The sequence below is a fragment of the Phymastichus coffea genome, unplaced genomic scaffold, assembly GCF_024137745.1.
Source record: "Phymastichus coffea isolate CEN01 unplaced genomic scaffold, Cenicafe_Pcof_1.1 PCOF00011, whole genome shotgun sequence".
Classification (NCBI taxonomy): Eukaryota; Metazoa; Arthropoda; class Insecta; order Hymenoptera; family Eulophidae; genus Phymastichus; species Phymastichus coffea.
The window spans coordinates 8520070-8537338 of NW_026706822.1; the positions used below are offsets into that span (position 1 = coordinate 8520070).

Here is a 17269-nt window from a genome sequence, read left to right on the forward strand (position 1 = left end):
ACGCTCGGCGCGAATATAAAAAACGGTCGCGTTTAACAAAATACTTTCACAAGTATTTTGTCGCGCAGAAAAAGGGAGGTGCACCTACCCTGCGGTGCAATTACAGTGATCAGCCGTAATTGTTGTTGGCAAACAAATTCTTCACCCTGGAAAGGCTGCGCTCGTTCTCCTTGCTACCAAATCGGTTGCTGCGCGTTTAAGTCCTCTCTGTTGCTGGCTCAGCTGCTAATTTATCATATCTCGTTGACACTCACGCACGTGCAAAAGCCAATAAACTTTTGTATTGGCAAACGGCAAAAACACCATAGAAAATGTTGGCAGTTTCCCGAAAACCAGCTGAGTCTTAACTGAAAATTGAACTCTCGCGCGACCCTTCTCTTTTAATCGTTCGCTCTAGCATCGGAGTGCTACCGAATCGCGAACGTATTGATTGATCGAATCGACTACCGTTGCAAGATATATTTAGGATAATGAACTCATTTATTGTTATTTTTAAAATCTTTTACCACGACGAAATTTTCAATGTAAATAACAGTAATATCTTTCAGATAACCTTGAACTTGATGTCAAACAAAGTTTGGAGACAAACGAAGGTTAGATTTGATTTTAGCTGATCAAAATATATGAAAATTTGCTAGTTGCTATTTTTTACTTCAAATGAACTTGAAAACGAGGTGAGAGAGTCAAAATAACAATAGATTAGGTATCAGCTCGTCAAAAAGAACATTTATTGTTTTCTCTGTACAGTAGCCACAAGATTTGACCTTCAAATGAACTAGAAGATTTATCTAAAAAATTAAAAAATTATTTATCTGAACGTAAAAGTTTCTGCCTTCTCCGAATCTGGTATCAAACATTTAATTGTACGTAAATAAGAATTATACCTTCAAATGCCCTTAAATCCGACGTGATGGAGAGATACGAAGGTTAGATTCAAATTCAGCGTACTAAAATACATGGGATTATCCGAATCGTTTTATTTATTATATTCAAATTGCATTTTGTGGTCCTGTATAATCCATTAATCTTTAATTTTGTTACTTCTAATAGCTCAACGGCCTATCACACCTATCTCAAGCCTATCCACTGTCTTTACTAACGTAGGTTTATCAAATTTTACTATTGCATTCAATAATATTTGTTAATTTTTATAGTTTAGTTTAGTTTTTAGTTTAGTTTTTAGTTTCCTGTATCCTGCACCGTACAATCGGTTTTCAGGGCACCTCACCCACCACTTCCATATTGTGTGCCGTTAGGTGTTCCCGAGAAGCATCGGACTACCGCGGTTTCCAAAGATAGTCATTTATTCGCTTCTACGGTGGGTGCTCAGCATGAGCTCTCTGGTGTTTTTTGTAATTTTTTGGTGCACTTTCGTGCGATTTTGTTACCAGAGTAGCTCACGCCTTGCGTTGCGACGAAACCTATAGTAAAGCGAGGTTGTCAGCCTGCCTCGGTTTACTGGACCTACAGTTTAATGCTCCGTAATTTACATTACTTAAGCCAGTGGAATCCGAACCACTGCGAGAACCGCGGTGTTGTTGCTTTTTGACACATATACAAATTTTTCTTTCGAAAAAAGTCAAAGGTGCCCGCACCGGGAATCGAACCCAGGCCTCCCGCGTTAGAGTCCTGCGTTCTATCCACTGAGCCACCGCGACTCTCTGTTAATTTGTATAATATTATTAGCTGATCCTCTATCAATAAGCAGATTAAAGTATGTATTAGAGAAATGGTTTAGAATTGAAATATATTAAAATGTATCAGATTTTAAGTAGGCTTTTTTTATTATTGCATACTTTATTATAAAATTTATTTTAAGAATGAAATTAATACTCGTTGCGCGAAAACTAAGGTACTCCATCGTTATCTCGGGCTACTGACGAGAAGGCTAGGAGTTGCTGGTGATGTTCGTACCCTCCAGAGATTGCCTGAGTCTCTCCGTGCGAAGATATGAACGTATGTCGGATACTTTGGACAGGCTTCGTATTAATGAATAGAGAAATGACTGGATTTTCCCAAATTGAGAGGTATTGAGGAAAATGGTGTCACATAAAAAAGACAGTGTATAAATACTCAAGACTGACGAAATAGTTTCAGGCATACTGAAAAACTCCATGGATAGATCTCAGATAAAAATCTTTAGTTTTTCGAGAATAATTTTGCATAACATATTATTCTACTTTTATTTTTTTAAGAGGATATGTAGGAAATAGCACATATATATAATTTATATTCACAGATGTGAACACGAATAAACCTTTAGAACAAATCAACTTCTTACCTATAAGATCAATGATAACCATAGGATCTTCGCCATAATTATTAGAGTTCGTCTTCCTTCTTTGGTGATCTGGTTCAGGTAGTAAAAATGCTGCCACATATGGAGTAAAAATTGCTGTATACATAACTAATATTAAGATTATCCAATCCCATACAGCTTTGAATGGTGAATAGTGCAAAATAGTCCACTTGTGAATTCTTGGGGATTGCAGTTTATATTCAGGAAGAACATCTGCACCCAAAGACAAAACCTACAAAATAATAATTACCATTACCATATTAACTGGATGATTACTGATAAAATCATTGTACAACTAACAAAATTTAAACATGAAGAAAATGTAATTAGTAACGAATTACTAATCAGTGAATTTTATCTTATGTAATATAAGTTACGTATTATTCTATTTATGAGAATAATTTATTTGTTATTTTATAGATAACATTGTATAACTATAAAAAAAATTATGTAACATTTTCTTATTCATCCGGTGGTACCTGGAATTATTCTTTGGTAAATTAATAGTAGGGATTTCCCCACGACTTGAAAACGCCATAAGATCATCATTATAATTCTTAGTATAATAATTGTAATGGTTGTATATACTCATATCAATTGAATTTATTTAACTTTGTAAGTTAAGTATTGTTACTTTCAAGCTGATTCAACGTTTGGTCACACTCTACTCGTAAAACTAAAGTATTAGTTGATCAAGTGCAATCAAGTGTAGTAACTAATAAATTTAATATAAATTTATTTTTTAAACAATATAATGAAAACAAATTAATGGAAAAAATGGCCATCCAAGCAGGGACATAATATCTCCCCTAATTAAAACAACATCGAAGAATCAAAAACTGTAAACAGCAAAAGACAACATACTAGCCCAGACAATGAAATACAAATAAGGAACGACCAGGCTAGTTATTAGATTACTAGCTAAATCAAATCACACTAGTATGATGTTCTTCGTGATAATCGAAATGAAAAAGAGAATATAGTAAAAAAATTAATCTTCTCAAAGTTTCGTATATAATGTAGAGAATATTTACCCATTTAAAAATCTGTTCAAAGCTAAAAACAGTTACATATTCCAAGTAGTGGGCAAAATAAAATTAAAAATAATTGACAACGACAGAAAAATATCTATCAATAATCATTGCATTAACAGAAAACACGCTTAATTTTATCCGTATCAGCGTAAAGATAATAAGATAGTTAAAGTGGTATTCAGAAGTATGTACTTATCAGTGGATATTAATGATTTTAAATCTACCATAAAAGAACACAAACACAAGGGAACAAGCATATGAAATATTCAAGTCCTACGTAATATTCAGAAATAAAACATGATTATAATAGTAAGAACATGTGACGAGAGCAAGCAGTACGCTTGCTCCTCGTCTGCCCTCCTTCTCTCTCTCCCTCTTATCGCTCGGCATGGCGACGTGGCCAGCGTTGGGCGCATATATTTATTGCGCCTAACCACTGGCCTTTATGTTTTTCCAGCCGCCGAAGAATGCCGAGCAAGATTGAGAGCGCCCGAAGAAGGAAGAGCGCAGCGACTATGAGATAGAGAGAGACAGAGACAGAGACAGAGAGAGACAGAGAGAGAGAGAGAGAGAAAGTTAGCGAGCATGCTAGAGTGCGCGCCTATGCACGTACTATGCAGGTTTGGGCCGGCGTGTGACGCGCGACCAATTAGCGCTTTTGTCGCACGCCGCCTAATGAGTGGGCTTGGTGGGGAGAGCCCGGCGAGAGTGCGAACGCTGACCATGCGTCAAGGTGCGTGCAACAGTTTCCGGAAAATAGTTAAGGAGAGACGTCAGACTTAGATAGCGCCCGGAAGAAAGTATCAGGGAGAAGTTAGAAGTAGCGAAGAGAAAGAAGCAGCGCAAAGAAAGAAAGAAGTACACGTGCAGCAGTGACCTGACCAGGGCGAGACAAGGCTACGTGTGGCGACAACACCTGCAGCAGGGCCTTCAGTGCCGCCCCCGCCACCGTGCACGGTACGACTTCCAGTGGGTTCACCACGGGCTACGCCGAAGAAGACGTCCAGCCAGCGGCCAGGTCAACTCCCCGTTGCCGGCTCATCGCCAAGGACAAAGGTCAGGTTATCTCTCTCTCCCAGTATTTCTCTCTCTCATGGTGATGCGCGGCCGCGTAGGAACGATAGGTAGTCAGGCAATTACTTGTCGGCTACGCCCATCGTAATGCGGTAGTGAGATTTCGATGTATCCTTTTACTTGTAAGGCGGCAAATGGTCAAGGTGATTTAGTCGCCGGGCAATTCATCCTCCCGCGTTAGTTCAAATCGTTCTGTTCATGTGCGCGTGATGTAAACTTTTATTATAACCGATCTTGTATTTGTTTGTCTGAATAGATTTAAGTTCTGTGTTCTAATTAAGGAAAATTATTTATTCGTTCGGCCTATCCTCTCGTGCCCCGATTGTTAAAGAGCGAAAGTGCCTCTCTTACTCTCCCCTTAATAAATTGGTGACGTTAGTGCCGAATAAGGCGCTGCCCTCGTTACAAACATATATAAAGATTATTGAATATCATAATTAAATTTGAAAAAAAGAGATGCGCTCCAATCGCATAACTGTCAAGAACTCGAGCAAAAATTATTAAAATAAAAGACTAATTTATGTAAAATACAAAAAGCAACACGCAACTGAAGACTGTCTAATTCAAGAAAAAAATTGAAGATGTTAAGTGTACAATTTGCGGAGGAAACAACACTCCAAATTATGAAGGATATACACTTCACAAACAGAAGCAACAACAATTATGACCTAGAGTAATAAAGTAGACTTTAACTCAAAATAGTAATCAACCTAACTTATTTATAAATATAATCAAAATCACGCTAAATAAAATATTCGCCCAAGTCAAAGCAAAAGAATGAAGTATCCACTGAATTAAAAAAAATATTGTATGGAGAAAAAAACTAATAACTGCAATATTATCTTATAACATTGAGTCTAATAGAAGTTGTAACGAGGAAAACCGCTTAATAGCGATTTACCCGTCATCCCTGGCCTCTCGCTGTCTGCGTGCACTATCGTTGAGTCGAGCATCGATGTAATTGCGTTAACGCATTACTAATGCCCGGTTTATATTATTTGAGGTGTTAGACTTAGAGAGTATCAGCTGCACAGCTTCCGGCAGGCCATAAAGGAGAAGAGGCGTAGGAGAGGGGAAGAGAGAATATATAAGAGAGCGAAGGATGACGAACGAGGATGATTGTACGTAAAGATTCGGCTCGAAGCGTCACCGTTGGTAGCAGAAAGGAATTGTACGTAAAGATTCGGATCGGAGCGTCACCGTTGGTAACACGGAGGAATTGTAGGTAAAGATATGGATTAGAGCGTCACGGTTGGTAGTAGAGAGAAATTGTACGTAAACATTTGGATCGGAGCGTCACCGTTGGTAGTAGAGAGGAATTGTACGTAAAGATTTGGCTCGGGGTTTCACCGTTAGTAGCAGAGAGGAATTACCGCTGCAGAAATCTTCGTGTGGTTTTGTTGGTCGGTGATTTGGTGAGCCGGATTATCCCTGATCTTTGCAGCACAACCATCGGCGTTTGCTCTATAATCCGGCGTCCGAGCCCATTTGAAGGAAAGATGTGGCAGCTGGACAACTGACACACTGTGAGCTCTTCTCTCTCTTCCTCTTTCCGCACCTCAAGAATCACTACGACTGCGCACATGATAGCCGTGGTGGCGTCGACTCCTAACAATCGGATGCTCCGCGGTGTGCAGGATTCCGACCGCTGAGCGATCTTTATTTGTCCGAGTATACCGAAGAGGCTCACTGTTGCCTAACGTGCAAGATGGCCGTTTCGTAACGGTTGAATACCTGTCCGGGAACACCGCTGCACCCCGAAAATTTATTTGTTATACAGGAATCTGTAATGCGTTTCATTATTTTTACTTATTTGCTTGTAATTTCTTTGTTATATATATTTTTTTATTGTTATTGTTAATAAAGAGATGGTTTTGGGTTTTTTATGAGTTACATAATTAAATTTTAAGTTATTTCTTCTTCCCGTCTAAGGCTCTCTTACACGCGAACGTCGCAACCTGCATACCCGGCAGGTTTTTTAGTAGTTGAAGCACTTTGCCTTCCAAATCCCCGCTTAAATAATTAGTAAATATGGTCGCGGGCAAATTTTATTGTAAGAATCGACTCTTTCTTTACAAAGCAATGAGTGGTATAATAATATTATGTTCTGGGCTTGGAGAAGGTGACGTAATTGAAAAAAGTCCTTAGGGATTCTAAGGACACTAGTGCTTTTTTCTCATTTGGTAATTTATTTAAATAGTTATAAAATATCATTAATAAATTAAAATGTTAAATTGGAAATTTATTGAAAGGGGTAATTGAAAAAAATCAAGGAACAAATCGGGGAATCGAACCCACATGCTCTGGATCAGTAGGTCAGTGCTCTACCACTAGAGCCACAGTCCTACGTACGTTGAAGAGTTCTTATTGTTATGTTAGCCGCTACACAACTGGTATAGGGCCTGAGCGGAAAGAAGAGAGGAGCGTGTGCTCGCGCTCTGGCTAACGGCTTGGTGGCTCGTTGGCGGAGGAGGAGAGCGCATGCTATCTATAGTTCTGGCTCGTGGAAACGCTATGGTAAGAAACGAATGCTCTCGTTCTCTCTCTCTCTTTCTCGCTTTCTCTCTTACGCTGGCTTAGCGTAGCTGGGGACCATATTTTCTCTCGTAGAGAGATACGTATTTTGGTTTTCTTGCTCCGTGGAAGGGAGCATTACTTGCTTGAATCCTTTCTCGTCCTTATCGAATAACGTATTACCCTAGTCATTTCCGAGAGTTAGAGAGACTGCTAGCGCAGTCACCCGACTGTTTCCTTTTTGAGATGATCCTCCGAAACATCACTTCTAGGAGGGAACCTTCTATCCCATCCATTCACTTTAACCTTTCTTGTAATTGTAATTAGTTAAATAATTAGGCATATCAATTATTTACTTGTATTTATTTATTATTTTTAATTATACATTGAGTAAAGTACACTTTATCGATAATCTTTCTGTTTAGTATTCGTCATAGCTATTTCAAAATACTTAGTTGAATTTTTATACAAATTATAATCGTCTGTAAATCTTTCGACTGTATCAATCCCTTCCAATTCTATTTCTTTTCATCTTTCCTCTCCCAACAAATAGTATATTTTTTGTGTATTTCTTGCAACGCAGATATTTTATTGAGTTTGATTATGATATATGCATGATGCTTTCAATTTAAGACTTCAGTTTTCTGATCGCGGGCATCTCATTTCAGTTTCGATATCTAAAATTTTTCTATAATTGAAATAATAATTAAGTGCAAATTTAGATTATTATTAAGTTTATCTATAAATTATCCAAACTTATTTTTCAGGAATAATTTTTTTAACCATTACTTCTCTTGTAATCCTTTGATAGAAATATTTCTACAATTATGTAAATGATTACGTATAGTATTGTAGCGGTCCTATTTATGAGCTATTTATTAAATCACTGAATTACTGCAATTAGTCTAACGCATCTATCTGTTTATTCAAATCAATACATTAAGCGGCGCTACCTCACTGTTTACTCGACTGTATTCATATAAGAGTCAAATCAAAATTAATAGCGTGACGTCACAAAGTAATAGATATAGATATAGTGATTTTTGTTATTAAGAAAAATATGTTAATTAGACAGAATTTTAATATCACAAAGCATTTATTATATAGATTTTACTACGTAGATTCAGAATATAACACAAATTGTATTTAACTATTGAATAATAACAAATCTCAATATGCAAAGTTGATTTATTTATTACGCTAACAATATGAATTATTAGAAAAATGTAAATAATCCATATGCAAAATGAATAAGTATAGTATATGAGTAAGAATTGGTTTCATTAATAACAGCTGAATAATAACTGTTATTAGTAAATAAACAATTAATAATTTATTTAAACAATAAGCTGTATATAAAACGAAAGTATTAATTTTATACTTAATAATGATAGCTTTATGATTTAGGAATCTTAGATAATTAATCTAATAATTGCATTATAAGATTAGAAAACACCGTTACAAATATGAAAAATTAGTTATAATTCAAATGTTATTAACTAATTTAAATATTTATTTTTAGAAAATACTTCCAATATTAATCAACTATAAAGTTAGATAAAAATGTAATAATTTTCTATTGTAAATATTGTAATATCACGTTAATTAACTTTATTAGTTAATAACTTTTGACGACACTGTTTGCGATAATTGTATATCGTATAAAATCAACAAATAACAAATTCTGTAAAGTTTACATGTGTTAAAAGCTTACTATTAATGGTTATTTACTTGTAAATTAAGAAAACTCATTTCTCAAAATTCGCGAATGTCTCTCGAATGTTCGATGACATCTCTCCTGTAAAAATAAGCGGGAAAATCTGTGTATAAATAGGCCCACCTTTGCACAGGCTAGCATTCACTTCTAGCCTTGCAAGGTGAGCGCATGAGTCTGAATAAACTTGGCTAATACCTAAGTTCTTTTTCTCATTGTGATTAACTGAGTAAGACTGTTCCTTCCTTATAATTCAAACTCGACTTATAGAACATCTCGCGCTATAAGAAACTTGGGCCGAATTATATCCTATCCAAGACAGACTTTAGTTCTGCTTATGGGACAATTCGCACCATAAGAAACTAGGGCATCGTCTGACTTTTCCTGAAACATTGTACTTATTTATATATATTTGATTTATTTATTATTATTAGAGTACATTTGATTTATCTATTTATTTTATTGACAAGTAGATTAAAATTATTAGAAACAAATTCTTACTCATTAGCTAGATGCGAGAGTTCGAATTATTATTATTTATAAGTGATACGAACATCACAGTATGATTCAAAAATTTGTATAGTATTATACCATTATATATATATATATATATATATATATATAGTAACGGGGTGAATCCTCCGTTTTATTCCGATAATTCGTTCGACGCGCAATGGTATCGAGATGCGCGCGGTGATATCGAAATATTCAAATTCATTAATTGGAGAGCAGGAGGGGACGGGAGTCAGTCTACCGACTTACTACTAGCTAGAAATGATAACAGTGAAATTATAATTTGAATCGCATGCGAGTTAAAACATGCACGCTGCCGATTCTTACAGAGTACGAGGGATTAGTATTTAGCTCCGCGCGCTCACATAAAAATTCACGATAATAAGCTGGCCAGCTTACCTGATTATCAGTCGTACTACTAGAAGGGGGAAGAAGAAAGTTCGTTTATCCGCCTCCGGGACGTCAGTCTTTGAATGAGGTGTCTGGCACTCTCGGTTTCGCCCTCGATGGCGAAACCTTTTACCCACACACACTCGCACTCTCGCAACAGTGACGACAAAAGCACGGCTTTCGATTAATGTCTCTTTTATTCAGCTAGCTCGCTTCAACACTCGGAAACTTGTAAAAAAACTCTAGTTATTGATTACTGCAGCGGATGCTCAGATTACTAGTCCTCGACTGGTTCTTTTATATTCGTACGCGTTCCGTCCCGTCTCATACCAAGTTCCCTTTTTCTATTTTCCTCAACCAGTAGGTGCTGCCCTCACAGGCAGCCGCATGATTATATATATATATATATATATATATATATTATAACGGTAAACGTCATGTTAGCGCTTTTAACTCAATCATGCGGCTGCCTATATATATATATATAAAATTAAGTAAACAAATACCGTGATGATGTTTTTCCAGTCATTTATTAACATTTTGATATTTGAGAAAATGTTTACATCAATGATACGGAATTTTAAAAAGTAGTATGATAAGGTAAATGTCAGGACATACTGGTAAATAAGTGAATTCTTTACAAATAAAAATATTTTCATTCATGGAGATATTCATAATCGAAAAAATGGGTTTTGTAGCGCAAGAATACTTCTTTAATGCGATTTGACCCATTTAAAAAAAAATTATTTCGCATTGTTATGTAATCTCGAATATAACTAAAAAACATGTTTTTGGCTATTGTAAGTTACGGTATCTCGAGAACCTTAGGTGATGGAGCAATTCTGAGGCCAGATGCGGATTCAGACGGTCAAAATATTTCGGAAATATCTTATCGCGTCTCTGAAGTTTTTGGCTATTGGCCTGTAAATAATAGTCAGTATATATATACTACTGGATAAAATTAAGAGAACAAGAAAATTCCTAAATGTTTAGAAAATTTTTAAATTTTTGTGAAAAATGATCGTCTCAAGATGAAAAAAAGGATTTTTAAGTTTGAAGTTTCTAGTTTTAGGAATTTCCGGTCAACATTTTTCATCTGCAATGGTTACTGCGAGAGCCTAAAAAAAGAGCTAGAAACAAATTTTCTAAATATTTTTGTTTTTTTTCTAGTCACGGATTTCAGAAAGTATTTTTCATTTAAACGAACTTCAATTTCAGTTAGCTTATTTCTTGAACTTCAATTTCGTATTTTCCTCATAACTCTGTGTTCATTCGTTATTGAGATATCGAACTTTAAATGAAAAATGGTCGTTTTTCCTTCATTCGACAATATCTCAGCGATCAATAATAAAATAAAATCTATTCATTATGTCACGGGTGCGATACCCGAGACTGCTTGTAGACACTATATCCGCCTTTGGACTTTTTCACGCCCAAGCAGACGACGCTTATCAGCGTTTTTTTAGTGAGACCTGCATGCCCTGTGCAGATGCACTCATATACAAGGTGATTCAAAAACATATGTAAGTATGGATACCGTTGGATTCGTCTTGAAAAGTTATTCAAGACGCTATTATTAGTTTTTTTTTCGATAATTAGGTAATTAGATAATTAACTTGAAAGATCGAATAAACAGCGCACGGCTTTAAAAGCCAGTGCGAGCGCGGAGCGGCTAGGGGGGCTAGCTAGCGTGCGCCGCGGCTATATGGAAGTGGTGCTCAACCTTGATGCGCGACATGAGCTCTTCAAGCCGATAGACTCATATTCATTTTATAGATCGAGTCCTATCGATTGATCGACGTTAATATAAAATTATGAGGACGCACGATTAATTGACAAAATCAATAATCCAATTATAATTATTTCATAGACCATGTAAATAATATAGCATCATATACGCTTTAATCCATGCGAAAAGCAATGCCCAAAAGCCAGATTGTTATATGATAAATTCGTCAACGTGATTATTCGCACCAAAATTATGGTAATTACAAGACTGCAATCATGTAATTACGTCACTTGTAGAGTGATATTCTTGGGGTTGGGTTCTGAGTGTCAGGTTAATTTTTCGACTAGCCTGGAGTTGCGTAAATTTTTCTGAAAAAATTTCTCCTCAAAATACTAGAAAATTTCTATTTTCGTTTTACGGCCGTTAAGATGAGTCTATTGAAATAATGTTAAATGAATAAAATAATATTCATTTTAAGCTCCGAATCAAATCATAGTATTTAAAACTAAACAAATATTGTAATTAATATTATAAAAAAAAACTAAATTGTGTTTTATCAGCTATAGTAATTTCATAATAAATCAGACGAGTTCACAAATAATTAATCATAAGATTTCTGTATTTTTGCGTCATATAAATTTATTATTGATTCCCTAGTCTTAAGTAACAATGTTGAATTGCAATTAAGTACTGCGACAAACACCTATTTGCTGAAATTAATTAATAATTATTGATAATAAGAGGACTTTTTCCAGGACTTTTTTGAGGACTTTTTCGAGGACTTTTTCGAGGACTTTTTTGAGAACTTTTTCGAGGACTTCGTCGAGGGTTTTTTTATTTTTTCCTATGATGAAAACATATCAGGAATAAGGTGTTTATGTAAATCTGGATTGTGGCCCAAGCCTACTCGGCCTTACAGCTAGTGTATGCGTTGTTTCACATTTTTCCGTTTTGAGGGTGGTGTAGCGTAATCAAAACATTACCACCCCTCTCTCTGGGTCCAATAGGTTGGCATAGCCCACTGTCTTTCACCCCTTCGCTTTCAAATACTTTGGTGATCCGGAAGTCAAGTTTGCTACGACATCCCTGACGCACACAGTGAGTCGGAGCCTTTTTAATCTAAGGCGGCGACCTCCTCGAGAGGAGTACCGATCTTTTCAAAGTTCGACGCTCAGGGAGAGCGGAACTAAAGGCTTGACCCTCGGTTTGGGGGCGACGGGACTCTAGTTGCCCCAACGTCTGCTACGTCGGAAGCGCGCAGTATACAAATCTTACGAGATTTGCTTGACCTGGTACCACTACCCCGCAGAGGCCAACCCAACTTGAGATGTCGGAAGAGAGACTCAGCTAGGACAGCCAGAGGAAATTCCTAAGACGATCAACCAACTAAGCCTCCCCTCCTGGGCTCGCGTTCGAAGAACATCCCACCCTGCGTACCTGTATTAAGGGATTTCCCACGACTCACAGGTCCATCACTTTGACGTTCCGGGGCACGTCTTCCCATTGCGTTTCGGTCATCCCCGCTCACGCTGGTGGGTATCCGTCATTCGAAAGGTTGTTTCCCAGTTTTTGCTCTGACTTCGGGCCTCGCTTTCTGAGGAGTGGTTTTTATGACTGGCTGATACTGATGTTTGCTCTTTCGATTTTTGTTTTGACTTTTAAGACAGGACAGGGTCTCGTCTAGCCAACAAGGCGATTCTCCAGGCAGTTTACAGTATTCGTGCCGGTCATGCCACGCATTCAAATCAGATCCGACGGTTAGGTTAAATCGGGTAATATAGTTCGCTTTCAAGTTATCCAACTTCAGGGTTCGATTCTAAAGCTCGATGTTCAAAAATTATCATTCGAATTTCAAGCTTAATAAGCTTGTTCAAGTTCAAAAATTATTCAAAATTTTCAGATTATTGTGCGAGTTTTTGTCCTTTGGTTAGGGACCTCGTAAGAGGCGGCATCTTTCTACCGTAGTTTATAACTACGTTTCTGCGCTTTCTCTTTATTATGGGTGCTCCTTCCCTGGGCTCTATTACTTTTCTAGCAGTCTCCAAAGGCTTTGTAGATTTTCCTGCTGAATACTAGAGCTGTTTCCGGGCAGGGCCATTTGTGGCCCTCTTTTTCAACAGCCTCTATTAATGGCTTTCTTAGTTCCCTTAATTCTTCGCAGTTAAAGAGAATATGACTTTCGCTTTCTATTTCTCCACAGCTACACAGTTGGTCTTCGCATAATCCTCTTTTGTGGAGGTATGACTTAAAAGCACCATGTCCAGTCATAAACTGTACTGTGTAGTGATTAGGGTTTAGCCACCTCTTCTTTAATCTATCCTTGATTACTAGGAAATAGCAGTACGTTCTCCTGCCATTTGTGGCTGACTGCCATTTCTCCTGCCATACCCTTTCGATTTCATCGTTGATGAGTTGTATGGCTTTCGAGATTTTTAGTCTGTCCGATCGAAGTTCCTCCGATTTAATTCGGATGCCGTGCATTTTAATCGATTTCCCTTTCTTGACGCAGTACTTTGCAACTCTCGCGTCAAGCTCTAGAGCTATCGGTCGGGAGGCTGCAAGCACGTGCGTCGCTTCATGAGAGATCGATCTGTAGACTTTGAGTGTTTTGCAAAGAACCGATCGTTGCAATCTTTCTAAAGCAGATTGCTGTTTGATGTTGGTTCTTTGCCACCAGCCCGCAGCGGCATATGTAACTTTCGATAGTAGGAAGCCATTATATATCTCTTTCATAGAATTGAATTTTAGGCCCCAGTTTACTTTTGCTATTTTACTTAGCTCGAAATAGGTGCTATTGCAGTCTTGAATCACGTTTCGAATATGTTCTTCCAATCGGAAGCCTTTCGAGATTATGATTCCTAGGTACTTGACTGTTTTGTGCGTTCTAATGTTGTCTTTCCCAATTTTGACTGTAGGCTTCCTATTCTCGCTTAATTGGCCTTTTAGCCATATTAGTGCTGACTTTTGTACTGCCAAATTCATTTTGTCAGACTTGCACCAGTCCGTCATTATATTAATAATTTCTTGGGCTTGTCTTTCAAAGTCAATGCGTGTTTTTGCCTTAATGATAGGAAGCACATCGTCTGCGTAGGCTAGTATTTCGTATCCTGCGTCCCTGATTGTCCGGAGTGGTTTGTCAAAGATGACGTTCCAGCCTACCGGTCCGAATACTGAACCCTGAGGGCACCCCTTCGTCACTGTTTTCAGTGTTTCTTCGAAGTGGGCGTATATGCCCACTTCTCGATCACTGAAGTAACTCTGGAGGAGCTTATAGATGTTCTTCGGGCAGTTTCTTTCTTTCAATTAGGAGAGCAGGCTTGGCCACCATAAGGCATCGAATGCTCCTGAGACGTCCAGTGGAATAGCGGCTACGTACTTGGTCGACGGATCAGATTCTGCCTCTTCTACTATTTCATATAGTCTTCTGATGGCATCCTATGTGGATCTATTTGCCTTAAAGCCAAATTGATCCTCCGAAGACCAGTTCGAACTGTTTAGAATGTTGGATATTCTTTGAATCACAAGCCTCTCGAGTGTCTTCCCGGCTATGAGGAGTAGACATACGGGTCTATATGATTTAATCTCGTTCTCGGGTTTTTCAGCCCCTTTGAGCAACGTGATTAGCATTCCACTTTTCTATCTTCTGGGGAACACTCCGCATTTTAGGCAGGCGTTAAAAAGTCGTGTCAGTTCCTGGTGTAATGGTTTTGCATTGACAAGCATTTCTGACTCTATTCTATCTTTGCCTGGTGATTTCCCTGCCTTGTTCGCTTTAAGGGCCATTTCGACTTCCCTTATTAGGAAAGGCTTTGCGTCGCCGGTTACTGGAGCCTCTCGCATATCTCTGCGAATCTTTGCATATGTATCATTTTCGCAGCTTGGGTCGTCATTAGGCATTAATTCTTCTAGTAGAGTCATGCTTGTTTCTTTCTAGTTTTTTGTAACTGAACCATTATGGTTAACCGTGCACATTGCTTTTGAGATTCTGACTTTATTGGATGCTAGTTTGTATGGATACGCCCAACCATTCTTTTCGCTTTCAATAGTGCAGAAGTCTCTCCAGCTGTTGCATTTGGCTTTTTTAATAGCCGTTGCATATTCAGATTTCATTTGACTCAATTTGTCAAGTGATCTCTGGAGGGCTTTCCTTTGTTTTCTATTCGATCCTTCCTTGTCTTTCAGAGGGACGATTTTGCGTTGTTTTTGTATCGCTCGCTTCTTACTTCGTAAGTCAGGGTTCCACCAGGGTAGAGAGCGCGTTCTTCTCTTTTTTGGTGGAGTAGAGTTCTTTGCTGACCTTACTAAGACCTCTTCAAATTTTGAAACATATGTTTCAATGTCTTCAGAGGTTCTTAAAGGGAGTTTAGCTAGGTTCTCTTTCTCGAATTAACAAAGTTTCCCGAATTTCTCCCAATCAGCTTTTCTCGTGTTGAACCTTGGTTCTAATGTTTCTTCGGTTCATATGAGTCTGGCTGGTTGTGAGGCAAAATCCAGTTCGATCACTATGTGCCTGTGGTCACTTCTTTCACAGCCCAGCTAGCCAAGAGGTTTGACAGATTTGACGTATGTAAAGTTACATCGATATCTATCTCACCCCTCGTGCTACGGCACGTTGGAAGTTGGCCCCTCCTGTTGGCCACTATTATCCCGTATTGGTCTATGAATTCTTCAATGACTGTTCCATTCTTCTCCTGTGTGTTAGACTAGATCTTTGACTTGGCATTTGCGTCCATTCCAACTAAGACTCTTTTGCCTTTCAATTGCTTGAGAGTCTCAGCTAGTTTGTCAAGATAGGTCTTCCTGCTGTGGCTGAACTGGCAGTAGATGCTTATGAAATAAACTTCACCAAAGGCTCCGACTACTTATGCACAAACACAGTAGGAGTCACACAGATTAGAAATCTTGGTAGCAGTGACTTTGTGCGGATTGTAAAGTATCGCAGCTTGAATCTTTTCGCCTTTTTTGGCTCCATGAATAGCTGCGATGCTGCCCATACCTGAAATCGCGTTATTCCAGTGATATGGTTCTTGCACCAGTGCTACCTGTATGTCAAGAATTCTGTCTGTCATGATTTCTCCCAGCTCATCGTTGGCTACTTGCCTTTTGTTGAGGTTCAATTGTATGATCCTCAGTTTCGGGCACAGTTCAGGGTTTTGTTGTGCATTCAAGTTAAACCTCTTAACTGGTGGGCAATCGTCTTTGCTTCCGTCAAGATTGTTTGGTTGCGAAGGAAACTGAGTTGACGCCGGAGTATTAGAGCAGTGCTCTGGTTTCTCAACGGTCGCCTCCTGCTTACGTTTCCTCGCCTTATTATACCTAGAATGGTTGACCATATCGCTATCAAGGTACAACGCAATGTCTAGTTATATATTTCCTCCTTTGGGATCGATGCTGACGATTCTGGAGGGTGTCTTTCGATTTTAGTTTTGGCGTTAGCGTGCGCGTTCAATTAAGCGAGTGGCGTTCGAGTGCGAGCAGTGAGTACTTGTGTGTGTTGACTTGAGCTTCGTTAGTTAGCTTGTCGAGTTTTTCCATGGTTTCCCATGGCTCTTTTATTTACAATTGATTAAGCTAGTTATTTTTCTAGCTTTTTAATTTGTTATTAGATTATTTGTTTTGATTTTATTTCTTTTGACTTGATTTAGTAATTTTAAATCTATATTTTTAATTTGTAATCTTTAATCTTTGATTCTTTCTTATTTTTAATTTTTAGTGATCTTTGATTGGTAACTTTCTTAATACTATTTACTATACTACTGCTTATATTACTGCTTAAATTATTGTTAACTGCTTAAGAACTAATTTGATTATAATATAACTTAAAACTACTAACGAGTGTACCAGTGTGTTTATCTTTCACGCTGGGTTTGATATTAATCAAACCTTGTTTTGGTCAAGTCAGGGTTAGGTGTTTGACGAATTGCAACCAAAGTAGCATTTGAGTGAGCATGTCGGGTTTCCGCCTTTTCTATTATCTTAGCCTGTGTTCACCATTAGCAGTA

General features: G+C 37.8%; 1 protein-coding gene across 5 annotated transcripts in view; it reads right to left on the reverse strand.

The window, feature by feature from the left end:
* The window catches only part of LOC131672074 (potassium voltage-gated channel unc-103), a 1608120-nt gene that overhangs the window by 1447970 nt on the left and 142881 nt on the right, over window positions 1-17269 (reverse strand). For all 5 annotated transcript variants that reach the window (XM_058949027.1, XM_058949035.1, XM_058949044.1 and 2 more), the window contains exon 2: window positions 2282-2531. In XM_058949027.1, the coding sequence (XP_058805010.1) occupies window positions 2282-2531 (250 nt within the window). The remainder of the gene's footprint in view (window positions 1-2281; window positions 2532-17269) is intronic.